General features: G+C 44.3%; 1 protein-coding gene across 5 annotated transcripts in view; it reads right to left on the bottom strand.

The window, feature by feature from the left end:
* CFAP61 (cilia and flagella associated protein 61) overlaps positions 1–17,372 on the bottom strand; it is a 96,369-nt gene that overhangs the window by 47,543 nt on the left and 31,454 nt on the right. For all 5 annotated transcript variants that reach the window (XM_017837407.1, XM_017837406.1, XM_017837409.1 and 2 more), the window contains 2 exons: positions 15,689–15,823; positions 4,090–4,217 (listed from right to left, as the gene is read on the bottom strand). In XM_017837407.1, coding sequence (XP_017692896.1) covers positions 4,090–4,217; positions 15,689–15,823 — 263 coding nt within the window. The remainder of the gene's footprint in view (positions 1–4,089; positions 4,218–15,688; positions 15,824–17,372) is intronic.

Genomic DNA, 17,372 nt, shown 5'->3' with positions numbered 1-17,372 from the left:
AACTATAAAATAAGCCCACATAGATGCTAATTGAGCCTCGCTTTCTGGCAGAGGCTGTTAGGGAGGCTGATCCTGACCCACATCCTCTCCCCTCATTTACGTCTGGTATCAGTCACTGCCATTGTTCATTGTGATCCCGACTGCGCAACAAGGCCAGCTATGACCCATCTGATTTATCTCTGTCACAGCTTGAGCTCTGTTCACCAGCAATGATGGAAGGCAACAGTGTCTGAGGGATGCAGGCCCGGCAACACTGAGCACATGGCCTGGCTTTGCCTTGGTATGAAGAAAAGGCAGAGGGAAGCACACGTGTATCAGTTCATGTGGCAAAGACAAATAGTACAAAACAATGGGGATCACTAACCCATTCATTACATGTTAGCTCTGTGATCAGCAAGTAAGCACTAACTATTTAATTAGTCAACTAATTAGTGACAGGCAACATGGAAGGCTTCAGATGTTCCCAGACAAATGCAAAGATAAAAAGCCTAATTAACCAGCAAGCATTATGCTAACTACTGCCAAACAGGCCAGATGTGCAGGATATTGTGCACCCCGGTGCTGCCAGATATGGCAGCGGTAGCTGCTCTGTTGGGAACCTTGTTCAGACCCTGCCCGTTCAGAGCTGATCCTGGGTACCCTGAACTCATCCTGCAGAGAAAAACTCAGATTTACTGTGCTGGACTCTGATTCTACCCTAAGAATAAAGTTCAGGGCTTTGACAAAAGTTACTTTAATCCATCTGTTTTTTAAACACGGTAGTTATTTTAATGCTCCCGTATGGAGAGGGAAATGGATTTCACAACAACTTCATATGAAATATTGTGATCTGAGCCACCATTCATTTATGGCTATTTTATGTAGCATGCTATGTATATTCCAGCATCTGCAGAGAGTAAGTCATTGTTTACACCAGGGGTTGGATTAAGAAGGTTTTCAAAATCATGGATTAAGAAGGGTTTTCCCTATAATCAGAACACAATAGTGCTTTCCACAGCTATATGCAAAGAGGTGGATAAAAGCCAATTGGTTCCCTGCACTGGAACCAGTGACAAGATACTGCTGGGAGCAAGCTCTGCATTCCTGCAGCCCAACTTCCACCCCGGCAGCTGGGGCACACGGGTTCACAGGCTGCTCCAGGAACCAGCCCCTGGAACAACCTGGAAACACTGGGGTTTGCAATCCTGTGTTCTTCTGGCCTAATGCTGCTGCCATGCCCATCACTCAAACTAGCAAAGGAAAAAAAACCAAACAAGGAAACCTCCCACTTGTCACACCTGTACCTCCCAAACACTGGCTGGTCACCACGAGGGAGACCAGGCTCTGCCCTTGGTACTGACTCCACCAGTCACCTGGCTCTCCAATAAAATCCATGTGCAATGCCAAGGAAAGCAGCAGTACAGCTCAAAACATGTCTGCATATGGCTACGCTCCAAGAAAAAAAAAATTAAAAAATCAGGAAATACTTATTTGAATGGTGAAACCTGAAAAGTGGTATCACCTGCACTGCCCCAGCACTGGACGGAGAACACGGGAGCAATTCCCCAGGGCTCAGAGCACCCCAGGATTAGGAGGAAGCTCCCTGCACTCACAAGCTACTCCACACACCTGTTTGCAGCATTTCTGCAGGGCCCTGTGAAGTGAAGGACTCCAGTGGGTGCCCCAGTGCTCTGTCCTCTGGGACTGCTTCCCAAGGCTCCAGCAGCAGGAACCACCACAGAGCCAGAGAGCGGGGCAGAGGTCTAGGAGGTCCAGCTGCCAGCACACACTGCCCTGAGCAGCACGGAGGATTCCAAAGCTCATCTGGGGTCCAGGTGGGTGTGCACAGTGCCACAGCTGCTCCATGGCACTGCCCCAGGAGTGCTGTGCCCTGGGATGTGCTGCCCACAGCACAGTAGGAGCAGGAGCCATCCCAACACAGGGAGCAGAGCTCACTCTTAGGGTTATTTCTCTGCTTAATAAAAAACCATACTTCCTCAGTCTCAAAGAAGTTGAAAACATTTGCAAGATCAAGTTCTAATAACTGCCATGTCGGTAAGTGAATTACATTTGTGTGTTTCCATGGTGACTGATAATGTAAAATAATTAAGTATGAAGAATAACAACGAGAAAATAACTTCCTCTTTTTAAGGATTAGGGCTCACAAATTGATTCAATCCAGCTATTTTTAGTGCACGTAACCTTCGCAGGGAATATTAGAAAATTATGAGCAAATTAAACTAAACTGCTTTAAAAGGCCTTCACATTGATCAGAAGGCTATTTGCTGCTGATGTGAAAATTAAAAAGTAATCTTTCCTAAATTTATACCTCTATTAATATAAACTCAGTGCACTCAGTCGCTCCTGGAGCAGCACCCCATGGCTCAGGCTGGAGCTCAGCTGTGCAGCACTGCAGACAAGCTCTCTGCTACACACAAGGGGGACGTGTCCTGCAGGAACTCTGCTGGAGTTGGGACCACACTAAACTCCTGCCTGGAAAGCCTTGGCTGAGACATTCTGAGGGCAACAACTGTAAAGGCCTGTTCACCACAGACTCAGCTGCTGGCTGACACACCTGGAGCACAAACACACTTTGGTTTCCCTCACAGCAATAAACAGCACAGGGTGAGTAGTAAGAAAGAGGTTAAAAGCTCTGAAGTGCATCTTTAACTGAATTCAGGGTGGAACTGAAAGCCTAAAAGGTGCTAATAACAGGAGGATGAGAGGAAGTGATTTACCCCAAGATAGGATGCTTTACAGGAAAAGTCAGGAACATAATAAAGAGCAAGGAGCAGGAATTTTTTCTGCACTGCTCCAGCAGTACAACATCTATAAAGCACTTCAACTTATTCTTCTCTTGACATACTGATTTCATTTTCATTTGTGATGTTATCAGTGGTTGTTGTAGAAATACAAATTCCTGGCTTAACTGAAAAAAAGGCAGAATTTTTCATTCTCTGCCCCCCCACTAAAGCACCAGACTCCCCCAGCTCCTGTAGCATTTTGTCATAAAAATCATGTTCAGGATTTGAATTTCATATTCATTTCTGCAAGTGTTTCAAGACATCTCTAGTATGTGTGAATAAACTGCAGAAAACACTGACTGCATCAAAGAAACTGCATTTTCACAGTCTGACTTCCCAATAAGCCCCTGAAACTGCTGTGGAGGAGGTACTGGCACAGGAGCTGCAACAGTGAAACATCAGAGAGGGCACCCTGTCCTCACTTTGGGAAGGCTGTGAAACAGCAGACCTCACCCACCAGCTTTCCCTGCCTTAGGTATAAAAACAGCTGCATATTCCCCTTCCCCACAAGTTTATACAGTTATTTACTCCAATTTGGATAATTCTAGATAACCACAGCAATTCTATTTGCAGTTTTACTGCTGAAAAAATGCTTTAGTGAATGCTGCCAGCACATGCTCCAGGTGGGGTCACTGACAGAGTGGTGTCCTCTGCCAGACCTTTCCCACACCCACACCCAGGTCTGCAGCAAACTGGCAGAAGTGCCAGAAATTACAACTGTGATTCCTGAGCAATCCCAAACATCACAAACCTCATCAGTATCAAAGGAATCGAAAGGTGTCATGAGAATCAAAACATCACAGCGAGACAACTCAACAAGCTCACGTGGCACATTTCTGCACAGCTCTGAAAACATGGCATCATCACAAGGGAAGGGAAGGAGGGATCCAAGCAGCAATTTGGGATCCCACTGGGCACAACTGGCTTTAAAGGTCAACACTGCTTTGGAGCACACATGAAGGGCTACTGACTTCCACCCCTAACAATCTGGTGTAAGAACAACATCCAAGGAGACTTTAAGTGCTTCCAATTCTCATTGTCAGTGTGCCTCCACCCTGAGGATCTCTGGATGACCCGGAGTAGCTTGGCAACCTGGGAGCCCCAGAGGAAGCCAGGGTGCCAGCACACACCTCTCTGCAGCTACAGGTGCTCAGATCTGTAACTTGTCTCAGCAAATGCTCTGATACAGACTCAAGGCACACTTCACATGGAAGAAACAAGCCCCTTCATATAGAAGGGACACAAGTTCCTTCATACAAAAAGGAACACATTCTTCTCAGTAAAGGAAACAAAATAAAAAACTTACCAAAAAATCAGTGTTTCCAGAAAAGAGATTCCAACATCGGATGCACCGACCACCACAATTCTAGTGTTGATAGACACTTTAGATTCCAGCACCAGCTTTCGATTTGTGAGGTTCAAAGAAAAACTCAACTGTAAAAACATATGGAACATGACATAGAAATGCATTAAAAAAGCAGCCAAAGCCTGCTAAGAAGCATTAAACTCACAGTGATGCGTTACCTTGCATTCACACCAAACTTTTTATGGCTCACTGACATGACTGATAGCATGATTTTTCTGTGCACAGCACCAGATAAGTTATACAGAAATGCTGAAATACATGCATGTTTAATAGGTCACAGAAAATTAGCAGAGCTGAATGATCTGGCTTCTCCTGAGCAAGATACTCTGGAGCTGTCATAGGAGAGGACAAAACACCACCTATGCTATCACTCACTGCTTTTAGCAAACATCTGGAGAACATGCTAAGGCCATTTTTATGCCTTCTAGAGCAGTTTTCACTCATGCTGGTTTATTTATGGAAATGGTTTTACTCAAATTAACTAGAAACTTATATTTTGAGTGTCTTTGTGTGTTGAACTGAAAACTCCCAAAATTATCCTTCTCTTTTCTTGAAATACAGAGCAGCCACCCAGAAAGCCAGGCTGTCACATGCATAAGCAAGTACCTCAGTGCCACTGGGATCAATACTCCAGTCCCAAAATCTTACTATAGCATTTGTAATTACTAATCTCAGTTTCCATACTACTTAAAGCACACCCTGGCTATACAGGCAATAGACTCCATGTGGGTTTTTTTCCCTCCATGTGTCTCTAAGTCTCTCTACCTAACAGAGATTCTCAAAATCAATATGCAAGAAAGAGCCAAGAGGTAACATTGCATTTGACAATTTTTTTTCTGCCCTGAACTATATTTAGCTTTTGAATTTCTGATGGAAGGCAGGGAAATACTTCCCATCTCACAGTACAACACACTGCATTTTTCTGATTGCTCTGGGTTGCCTACATTCCCATTTCATAGAATGCATAAGTGCAGAGTCATAAATGCACTGGGAAGGCCAATGCAAAATGGAGCCACTTCTGATGTTTGTCAGACACTTCTCCTATAAATTCCTGCTGTGGCACTTAGGCAGGAAGCAATCCAAGGCTTCTAACAGGTTTTCCTCTACTACAAATAGGAGGCAGAGGGTTAATGATATTAAGCCCTCTGAATTCCTCCTATGAAATTACAGTAGAAATATATTCTCTATATATTAGTTGACAGTAATTCAATAGATGGAGAGTGTTTTATTTTAAAGCTATGGTAATTACATGTGCCTTCTCAAGAAGTACGTGGCACACTGAGATCCCCAGGAGATCTTTTATGCCATGTCTCTGCACTGGTGGAGCCCCACAGTTGAGGTTTCAGCACAGCCCCAGCACAGAAGGAGGAAACCTGTCTGGAGAATGACTAGTGCTGTCCTTAAGGAAAGATTACGGACCAATGCCTTGCCAACTGGCATCACTGCATAGCAAGCCATTTAGAATGTGGCAAAACTAAATGTTGCCTTTGGTCAGGCAACATTATTTTTTACTGCCAGATAAATGTTCTTCAGGTTGCAGTTCACCATAGTGCAACGAGGACATCCAGTGGTGAGCCACGTTCATCTCAGGGACTGTACTGCCCTAGGAAAATTCCAGAAGATATCTTAAAAAGTATACCAGCCCGTGGTGGCTGCTTAGCAGAGGTCAGCTGTGTGCCAGCCAGCACACGCTGCAGTGAAGAATGCCCGGGCTTGCCAGGGAGAAGCACAGAACCACCCTTGTGCTCCTGTCAGAGTTACACGGGACAGCAGCAAGTGCACAGAGAAGCCAAACAGTTCCATCCACAGCCAGTGCTTTTGCACATGGTTAAACACTCCTTACAGCAGGATCTGCCACTAAAAGGATTTGGGTCACAAGTTAGAATATACCTATAATAGTTCCACATTTCAGAAAATGAAAAAGCCTTTCATAGTCCACTGAAAATTGCTGGGAGAAGCTTTAGGAAATAAGAAGAACTGGTGCCAAGTACTACAGGCATCCCCCACTGCTTAAAATAAAACCATGTTCTTTGTAACAAACTCAATGGTCATGCCCCAACTACATGTGATGTAGCCCTGCCAATGCTGACACGTGGAGCTCTCCTGGTCCCACAAACAGGTGTGGAAGACACGGTGCTTCAGGCTCTACTCCTGCCATTCCCATTCCCTGGGTCAGCAGACAGGAACTCTGACAGGCTGGGCTCTGCTGCACACACAGGGTAGCAACTTCGTAGGAAAGCATGGTCTTCTGGGGGAAAACAATTAGTGATGTTTCTGTTGAAATGTGACTTTTAATAAATTAATAAGTGGTAAAAAACCACACAGAGAAACTACTTGTAACACACCTAATCACCAAAAGAAGGTAGGGATGCCAGCAGCTGACAGGACAAACCCAACAGGCCTCGTGGCAATGCCAAGGTCAAACATCATCTACTGCTGCTCTGTGCTGGTGGCTCACGTTAATGTATTCCAGCAACCAAACACAGGAATACAATTTCCCTGGGAAGAGTTGTATCTAATTTACGAAATGGCTTCTGTATCAATGACACAAAGGCAGCGTTTGAGCAGAATATAACCCGTGGTGCTCCCCACACAATGGCCCCAGCACCAACAGCTGTCATGCTCCAGAAATCACCTTTCCACAGCTAAGTACACTAAAGGGCCCCAGGGAGTGAGGAATTAGGTGGATTGGTCCCATAATACCACCTATTTTAACAAAGTGTCAGGACAAATGGCTACATATGTTCCCCAGAGGGGTAATCAGACATCATAACTGATAGGTCAATAGCAAACCAACTTGTTTATTTTGTATCCAATCTATTAAATAAACCAGTAATCATTAACTAATGCATGGCAAAAAGCACTAATTGCCATTGGTAGAAGAGGCCTATGTAGCTCAGAAAAGAGAATTTTCTTTGGTTCTCAAAGAGATTATTTAGGGTGCCTGGCACCCCTGCCCGCCCCCTGCTCCCACCCTGAGGCAGAGGGACAGTGGAGCTGGCAGTGGTGGCCCTTAGGCACCAAACCACAGGGATATTCCTGCACACAGCCAGCCAGTGCCACCACTCGGGGCCTTCAAACCATCCCTCATTAAAACACTGCTGCACTTCCCAGAGCACTCCACTGACAACCACACCCTGCACTGCCTGACGGCTCTCACTGATGGTCTCACAGCACAACATGTGCCAGAGCAGGATCAATTTATGGCATCCCAAACTCACACATCCTTCTACTCCAAGTAACCAATGGAAAAAAGAGACAAAGTACTGCTCAGGTTTCAGCAGACTCACTTGCATGCATTATTTCCTTTGCCCTTTCCAACCATGCACAGCTTCATGCCCAGCTCTCCTATCCAGTTTGTACATGCCCTGGGAACAGATTCAGGGTACATTTACTCAACAACATTGTGCTGGTGGTACAAACTCACATCCAGAATATTTTGTAGCTCCTTTTAGTTCTGTTTTTAAAACACTGGACCCTGAGCTATTTGTAGGTTTTCTAAATATATTTATTATAGTTTTTCTACAACAGGTCAGGGTTTATAGCAAATATTACCTTCATTCTAACAGAAAAAATGGAAACAGATCACCCAAAACAAGTTAGACAAAGGATTTCAGCTGTGACACAAAGAGAGTAGTGCTGTGTTCTGAACTAGGCATTGATAAATGTACCCCAGTAACACATCACTGCTGTGTCAGAGAGCTGGCACACTGCTTGCTGGGACTCCTCATGCAAAGGCTCCATAACACTGCAGAGTCACAAAATCATTCAGGCTGTAAAACACCCCTTATATCATCGAGTCCAACTGTTAAACTTAGACTTGACTTAATGACACCGTGAGGACTTGTGCCTTGCCCAGCCAAACACACAGAAGAGTTGGCTACAGGTTTAGTGTGCTGAAGTGGCCCAAATTCAGGACTGCTCAGGGTACTACATGGCAAACACAGGGCTGGTTCATCTGTTACGTACTCAGCATCTTCACAGATCCCTCACTACCACAGGGAGTAACAAGGAACCACTGGGAGGGGCCCTCCCTGCCCTATCCTGCAGGATTCTCTGTCTGCCGACAATGCTTTTGTTTTAATTCAGCATTTGTTACTGAGAAACCTGAGTGATAGTTACTGCTGTAGAGGATTGACGTGATTTGAACTGTTACTGTAAAAACCATCAGAAGGAGTGAAAACAATTAGCAAACCTGTTCCTAGAGCAGTGCTGAGCTCAGCAACAGTGACTGGCAAACAAGAAGGTGAGCAAACAGAGCTATTTTAATTTCAAGCTCCATTTGAACCACAAGTTAAAAAAAGAAAAATCAATGTTTACCAAGGAGATATGAACAACTCATTGGAAAATGCATGCTTTTTCAACCTGCATTAGGAATTGTTTTCTAAATACTAGCTACATTCCAAAAAGCCTCATTAAAAATGTCTGCAAACATGTTTTCAAAAGCTGTTTCCAAGCATTTACAGACTGCCACAAACACCAGAAACAGAAGGAAAAGAGAACTGAAAGAGCAACAGTGATGAAGAGTGTAGCCTTAATTATTTTGTCATCTTTGCCAAAGAATCCTTCTTTGGGAACTGTGGCATAGGCAGGTAACACCTCACCTTTACAGAATATTTTTCATCTACAGACCTCCAAGGCCTTTATAAAATGAAGTCAATATTATTACACCAATCTCATACAAGTAAATGCTGATCTTCAGCTTCTAGAAGAACAGTATCTATACAGGCAATCCTATGTCCATTCCCATGAGTCCCTACAAAACCAGGGATTTCCCCTGTAACTCCAACGAGCAGCAAAGGAGAGCAGAGCACAGACACAGCTATTTCTTTTCCTTGCAGAACCACTGTTACCATGGCAGAAGCTGCTCTTTTTCCCTTTGAGCATTGACATTTGGATCCTCAGCCCAGAGAGGGCTGGGCAGTTCCCACTCACAAAAATCCCACAATTGCTTGCTGCCCTGCTTCAAAGGCCAGAGAAATGAACTCTGAATGGTGCCAGTGTCAGTGGGCTCAGTTCTTCCCCTTCTGTCTGGGGAAGAGAAGAAAGAGAGGGGACACTGAGCCCACCGGCAGAGGCACCTACCCCGACACACACCCTGCTCACCAGCACCGGAGCTGCCAGGGAGAGGGCAGCAGCACCTCTGCCCACTCCACCTTCTGCACATACACACTCATGGCAACACGGGTAGCGATTCTCAATATACTGGAGTATTCACTGAAAAATTTAAGATATGTGTAAAATTAAAAGCTTAAAAAATAAAATGTAAAAAAATAATAATATTTCATACTGAAAATAATGAACACCAAGTAAATAATGGTACAGGGATATGAAGGGAGGTCGATTTGTGGGTTACTACAGAGTCCTGTTTGCATGACAGCAGCTGTGGTTCTTCATTTTATAATAGCAAACATTACCTTTCTGTGAAAAAAATATCTGTGCCCTCCCTACAAGCTGGAATTATCAAAGTCAATCTAACAAAATGCTTTGAAAAAGCTTTAAACCAAGTCTGACCTGTTTTTAAGCAGAAATGCCTATTTCAGTTTGCAGCAAATATCATTAACACCTGTACAGCACTGACACCACGCTTTCAAAACAAAGATAGGTCATCTTACTTTTAATTTCACACATGCACATAAGTGGTAAACATTCCTGTTAATGATGCCATCTGGTGCCTCCCATAGCGGTGTGATACTCTGCCTTCCAAACAAGATGTAATGGCAGCACCACACAAACCCCACTGACATTTACAGTAAGGAAATTTGTTATCAGCCTCAGTTCAGAACGCCCGTTTGTGTGCCTGCTGGTGCTATAAAATCATCACCTTCACCAGCCAAGGGGAAGAACAATAAATAATGGATTTTTATCCATGTACGTACCACGAAAGCATTAAAAATTCATTACTCAGGCACAAGAGCATCTTAAGCAACAGTTACTGCTTTAAAAATTAATATTCCTCTCCTGGTTAAGTGAAAACTATCCACACCCAGCCTTTGTTTGCGATCCCAATACATCCACACACAAATTGTAACGTGTAGGAACTCTGCTGTTTGAACTTCGATACATGAGCCTCGATATTTAAAACACAGGGAATTCTCTTGCTCATCAACCCTAGGCTCTCTGCTGTATTTATTCTTTTTCAACAATAGGCCTCTACTAAGATAACAAAGAAACCAAACCCTCAAAAACCTTTTATATTTTAGCCCCGTTCAGTACATTCCAGTGCCTCAACTGCATACACACAGAACTGAAACTGCCAAAATAAACCCCCTTATTGCGACAGCTGTTCTCCCAGGCGAGGACACGCTTTGCTTTAGAGCAGACAGTGAGAGGGTCAGACAGCACTGACTGCTCTCCCTGAGCCCTCTGAGCTATGCTGGGCACTGCTATTCCAGAGGGCAGCTGGGGAGAAGGCACCTCCAGCAGCAAGGGTGGCGGTTGCTGTGGCCACAGGGGCAGAGCAGGGTGGGGAATGGACAGTGCCCAGGGTGGGCACTCTGGGTGGGCAGATGCACACCCTAAAGCAGATGCTCTGGAGCTGCACAGTGCTCATGTCTGTCCCTGACCACCTTCCTGACACGCCTCTTCAGACACATAAGGAGACAGGCCCTTGTTCCACTCTCAACAAGAGCTTTGCTTGTTCAGAACAGACTGTTCTGTGGTGCACAGCCACCCCCCACACTTTAAAATCCCCGTACTTCAACTCCCTGTTTTTATTACCTCTGAATTGCAAGTGAGCTATAATTTTCAAGGTGCACACTCTGGACTAGCTGGGATTTGACAGTGAGGTGGTGTCAGTCCATCAGTTCTGAGTCCTTTCTACTCCTCTGCCTGCGCAGGTCAGGGTAGTGGCTTGTGCTCAGTCTGGACTGGTGATGCTCCATTATTTCAGAAAGCAGCACTAAGGCAGCTGCAGTCAGGTATGTCCCAACTACAGAGAGACCAACAAGCAAAGAGTTCAGGCAACTGCTAAGAAGCTGGCCTAGACACCAGAAAGTAGAAGCCACAGAGAGTGAAGCACCCCAAGAGTTTGTTGGGGGAGACACCAGTTTTCTATAAAATGGATCTATATGAGCATTTGTATTTTCCTTTTAAAACAAGCTGCCCCAAAAGGCAAAAATTTTGTCAAGCCTGAGAATGTTTTAGATTTTTTTCCCTGTTTTACCTGACAGTTAATTTCTATTTTTAGAAAACATGGTAAACATATTCTGTTTTATTAAAGTCCTACAACTTTATAACAGACATCAAAAGCTCCCAGGATAGAGAATGAGTCAGGATGATTCTTACACTCATAACTCATTTGAGCACGTACACGTGAACATACACTACAATGGAACAAGTTCTAAAGTGAATCTAAAAGCAACGACACACTGCTCAAAAACATCCTATAAGCATTTTCTCTCATTTTATTGTTTTAATTAATATTTTAAATTCTCTCAGGCCATCTATTCATAGCACTTGCCATAAGCATGAGCATGGAATCACCCAAACACACAAATACCTGCACACTGCACTGAAAACTGTTGGGTTCACAGTGCCCTGTATTCCAGTTCCTTCTTGAACCTCACACTAACATCTACCATTGCTTCTGAGGTTAACCTTCAATTTTTCCCAGACAAACAGGAGAACTCCCTGCTGTGCAGATACTCTCCCTAAGAGATGGACATCTATCCTGTCCCCCAGCAATACCCAACTCCTGAACAAGTTTCAGGGGACAGGCTCAGAGCGCTCCAAGCTGGGCTGAGCACCCAACTCCAGCTCTTTGCCTGACCCTCCTGCACTCACCACTTCTTCTGATATGAACATTTCCTGCAGTGCCCCTGGAATACCACTCGAAATGTATGAAATTAACTGAGAAAGGGTTGGTATTTTTCATTGGGTTTGGGAGGGGTTTTTTCCAAAATAAATTTATACTACACTTCATGGGCTTCTGCAACTGTTCCATCTTTTTATGAGCTAGAGCAGAACAACCAATTCTGAACTGCACAATGAAACCCAACAGCCTGAATGCAGCCATGAAATAAAAATATAATAAACCCAATAGCATGAATAATAATGAAAGGGCAAAACCAAGGAAGTAATTCAACAGATGTGTGACATTTTTGTTCTTCATCGTGGATCAGTTATTCTTGTTAATTATATCACCTATTCTTCCCTTAACATTGATAATTACATGAAGCAGATGGAGAACAGAATGCTCCCAGATGGTGAGAAAGCAAACAAGTTTACAAATTGTTTATTTATGAAGAAATCATTAAAAATTATTTAATTATCTATAGTTTTCTACTCCATCAATAATGACATGCACTGTAAAGGCCAGCAGCACTTTATAAGGTATTCACGATTCTGTTGTAACCAACTGGTTTTTAATGTAACATGACTGAAATGACTGACAGATGTGCAAACCACAATAATCATCTAATCTGTTTTAACACTGGGGGAATTAAGAGCTTGAATCTTTGGATCTTCTGCCAATTGGCGCTTCAGCACTGGTTGCTGATTCAGAACACAAAAATCAGAGATTTCCTTTTGCTTTGGAACAGCTGTATGAAGTGTTTGATCTAATGAGCAGGCAGGAGCTGTGTCAGGTCTGTGCCCTGAACCCCAGAGTGCGGCAAATGAACTTCTGAGCTAAGACATGGCACCTCTGCTACACCTGCTGCTCAGCAGGTATCCCCAAGTCCAGGCACTTCCAGAACTGGACGTGAATTCCATGGGCAGCATCTGTGCCATTCCAGAGGACTGCAGTGGGAGACAGCAAGTGTAATGCCCAGGGCTCCCTCTGCACACTCATGGAGATCCTGAGCCACCAGTGGCCCACAGAGACCCACACACAGACCAGGAGCTGTGCTCGGACACCACATGGCTGAGCTGCTCAGCCACAAGCTGTTACTGGGGAAAAACACATTTTGCAGCTAGAACAGGAGAGCAGGAGCTCAAAACCGGCTGGAACAAGAGGAAGGCAGCTGAAAAAGCAGTAGATGAGAGGCAGATGTTGATGGCTCAATATCAAGGGGCATCTTGTGGGTATCAAAGCAAGAATATCTCTACAATTATCTCCATAACAAGCACCAGATACTCAAGCAATCAATTAGGGCAGGCAGTCAATGAAAATTTTACATTTCTGAACTGCTCTGTATTTACAATCTTTATCCTGTAGTTCACATGACAAAGGCTGCCACCATTGCAGAGCTCTCCAAAGCAGCAATTACAGCAATAACCTGTCCTCCAGCTCTCAGGAGCAAAACGGGCACTGGTTCACATCTGGAAGAGGTGCTTTCAAATAGGAGAGGGCAAAGCCCCCTCAGCTCAAACCAGCTTGATGAGCTGGCATAGGTGTGGGATAAAAAAATGAGGAACAGTCTCCACTGCCAGGAATCTCTGTGTGCCCAGATCTCAACATCCTGCAAGATCCTGCCCCGATCTTGTTTAAAACCACCAAAACTAAGATGATAGGAGAAAGTGTATCCTTACTGCTATGCAGGTGCTGGCTTCAGACATCTTCCCACCAATTCCTACTCCAGACTCTTTGCCTTCCACCTTTCTTCTCTAAGTTTCCCTTAAAACATTGCTTTCCCATGTCCCTTTTCCCTCACTTGCTAGCCTGTTAGCATATTCAACAACCAAAATACATTTGACCTGGTCTCACAGTACTTTTTAAGGTGACAATTCCCAGCCTTTCCAATCTGCAGAGCTATCACATTTATCTCCTCGTTGGGACACACTGCTCTTTGTCACACAGATTGCATCTTGCTGTTTACAGAGGGCCTTTTGAATCATTACAAAAAGGCAGAAAGATAGTAACTTCATGCCCATTGAAATCTGGTTATACTAATGTACAAAATACACCTCGGTTCATTTGTAACTTCACTGCAGGATTTGGCAGGGCAGTGCAAGGTTATTGATGGGGATCAATCTTCCTTGACAAGGCTCTGAGCAGAGAGAGGGCAGGTGCCTTATGCCTGGCTGCTCCCTGAGCTACAGACCAGCTCCTTCCTGCTGCGAGTACCCCCTGGGCTGGGGCAGGCTATTCCTTATGCTACAAAGCTTCCCAACATACAGTGGCCAAAGGTCACTTCAGTCACTCGACACAAGAGTCAATTTAACTTCATGTGGTTTCAGATTCTCGGTATTTCAGAAAAGTCAGCAGCAGTAGCAGATGAGCTTTATCCTCAAGTTACCACCCAGCACTCAGCCCCAGATGTCCATTCTGATAGAGCACAGTCTGTCAGAAATCCATAATTCATGCTGGGCCAGATGCATGGATACTTACACAGTGACAGCCTTTAGGTAGGGATTTTTGTCAGAAAAGGTTTTAGTGAAAATCTCACATTATTAAATAGAAATTCAACTTCCGAGATTTTAAACAATTATGTCACTACCTACAACTCGCAGAAAACCTCAGGAAGAACCTGGGAACAGAGAAGACAACATATTTGCAAATCTTTCAGACACAGGAAGTCTGAGATTTTCCAGCTTCAACAGAAATGCTAAGATGAGTTCTTTTAGTAAGAGAGCAACAGCTCACTTTAAAGATAAAATAAAAAGTAGTTTAAAGAAAAGCATCAGACAGTTCATTCTGCAGAGAAGAGAAAGGCAGGGATGTGCATGTGGAGGGAAGACTGTCCAAAGCCAAACTCAACAGCCTCAGCCATCTTTTGGATTTTGCTTTGCCAACTGCTGCCTAATTAAGTTTTGGGTGCCAAAACCTACTGACTAACTGAGAAAAGGACAGCACTAAAAATATTATATGGGAACCCATCTCAGCCAACTGGAAGTTAGTACAGACATAAAGCTCCCTAATTATGTTTCTCCATGAAATTACAGCTACCTACAGAGAGTATCTATCACTAATGGTGTTTTCCCTAACATTTTAGCTTCACTGGTTACTCTTTTGAGGAATCATCTACACATCAAATTTTAGTTACTTAAAAATGTAAGAAAATCAGGTCTAAGTGATTTAATAGATGAAACTTTAAGAGACTTTTCCTTTAGAACCTCCAGACTGCACCAGTTCTAAAGAAATAAGAATTTTTGGTAGCAAAATCATTTTCCTTTGCTGTTAAATCAACTTTGTGTTTTGAAGTGTTCTTTGAGGGTTGGTCTCGTGCACGGAAGAAACCTGACTTCAGCACCGAAAAACAAAAGTTGAGTTAAGCAATTTCTGCAGACAGAGTCAGAAGCACGGCACTTGTCTTTCTTCCATTTGCTGAGCACAACCCCAAAATAAACTTAGCAGGGAGAAGGGCTGAACAGCAAGGCAGAGCATCTCCCACATACTGGGAGTTTGACTGTACCCTCATGACAAGGTGCTGCTCCAGTGCAAGCCCAGAGTCCTGCCCAGTGGCTGCAGAGTGCCAGGTGTGCCAGCCCAGCCCAGCGGCAGAGCGGGGACTGGGAGGACTGGGAGGGTCCGGACACCCCGGCCGTGTAATTAAGGAGCAGCCCATCACCACTCGGCCGGTAATGCCATCCCATCTGCCAAACCCTGCACGAGCTGGCACCGTGCCCCCTGCCTGCTGCTGCTTCTGTCACCCACCTGATCCTTGGAGAGCTGCTCTGACGGAGCGTTCATGCCAAGCTCTTGCAGAGGATAGACAATCTGTCGTCTGGGCCGCACGGGAGTCATGTAATGAAGGGCAGATGTCAGGGAATGGGCACAGGGGCTCTGGAGCTGAAAGACAGCGATCCATATTTCAGCAGAGAGGATGTCAGAACAGGGCAGCACAGATGTCTGCGGCATGGCTCTGCAAGCACACAATTCTTAGCTCTGTTGGCTAAATCTGAGACAAAAATCAGCAAATAAACAAACATACTCAGAGCAGAGGAATGAATTGCAGATAATTCCTGACACTAATGAAGATAATTATGAGAGTAATTACATTACTATCTCTGTGGGAATGACAGATAAACAAGTGGTTTGGTTTATGGGATTTTTCAGCACAAGTATTTTCCCCAGGAGGATATTTTTCTCCATAGTGATCATGAATCAGCTTGATTTGACCTCATTAAGCCATGTTATCTGCTCACTACTAACCTTTGCCTACTTGGCAAAGAACAGTGATGAATTTGTACAGAAATTCTATACTGACTGAAATGTCTAGTTCATCCAAGTGATAAATGTTAATAAACCAGCAGAAATTTGCAGTGAACAAAACCCTAATGCTCATGTGAGCAGCCTGGATAATTAGAAATAGCTGTATCTGTCTATTACAGCATGACTAGCTCTGGCATAATTTACAACATGAAAGGGAAAAAGAAATAAGAGAATTACAAGAAATACAGAATGAACATTAATGCAAACTAAGTTACACTCAAGTGCCATTCAATCCACAAATATTAAAAAAACTTGATGTTACTATGTTGAAAACTGAGTAAAACATCCCATTTACCACTTATTAGAGCAATGACAAGCTAAAGTAATTTAGAGGAACTCTAGCCAGGAAATAGGCCAAACTGCAATCATTAGTAAGGCTTAACTTTTTTCATCCATCCACTGCCACTGAACTGCATTTCTGTAAGTGCCTCTTCAGAACCTCAGAACCTAATGCTACATGGGGACATAGGTTCCACAGGGGAACACAGGTTCCACAGGGGAACACTTAACACAACTCCAGAGGTGCACAGGAAAACACATCCTTCTGCAAACGTACCCAGGTCTAACCTGGCAAAATTCCTACAGGAGAACTGGTGGTGATTTCAAAACCACCCAAGTCCCCAAGGACAGAATCCATCTCAGTTACCATCTAAAGCCCAGGTGCTCAGAGCAGCCAGCCACGCAGAGCCCCCGAGCTGCAGGGGCAGTTCTGTCTGTCCTGAGACAGGCAGGGATGACCGGGGGATGAACTGCCCTCGGGACACGCCCTGTGTTTCCAGCAGTGCTGGCAGGAGCCCGGCTGACCAGCCTGGGCCAGATGGGAACTCTAGATGGCTACACAGGCTTGCAAGTTTTACCTTGTGTTCCCTTCTTTGAGACCAATGACACAGCACATGTATTTCTGAAAGAATCTTTGGGTTTGCTTCCACATATTACATTCTCCTCAGAAATGGATTTTCTCTGTTAGGAGAGATCCAGTTCTTATGCCTCTCCTGTGACACTTGCAGAAACACAAGTCCCATTTTCAAAGCCAGTGAGGTGCCTGAGTCCCACTGACTTTTGGTCAAAGAGTCTAGAGCACCTAAATCGCTTTTGAAGAGTTTTTAAGCCACCAGTATGTATTTAA

Source organism: Lepidothrix coronata, unplaced genomic scaffold, assembly GCF_001604755.1.
Source record: "Lepidothrix coronata isolate B3197 unplaced genomic scaffold, Lepidothrix_coronata-1.0 Scaffold304, whole genome shotgun sequence".
NCBI lineage: Eukaryota > Metazoa > Chordata > Aves > Passeriformes > Pipridae > Lepidothrix > Lepidothrix coronata.
This window is presented reverse-complemented; position numbering and strand designations above follow the sequence as displayed.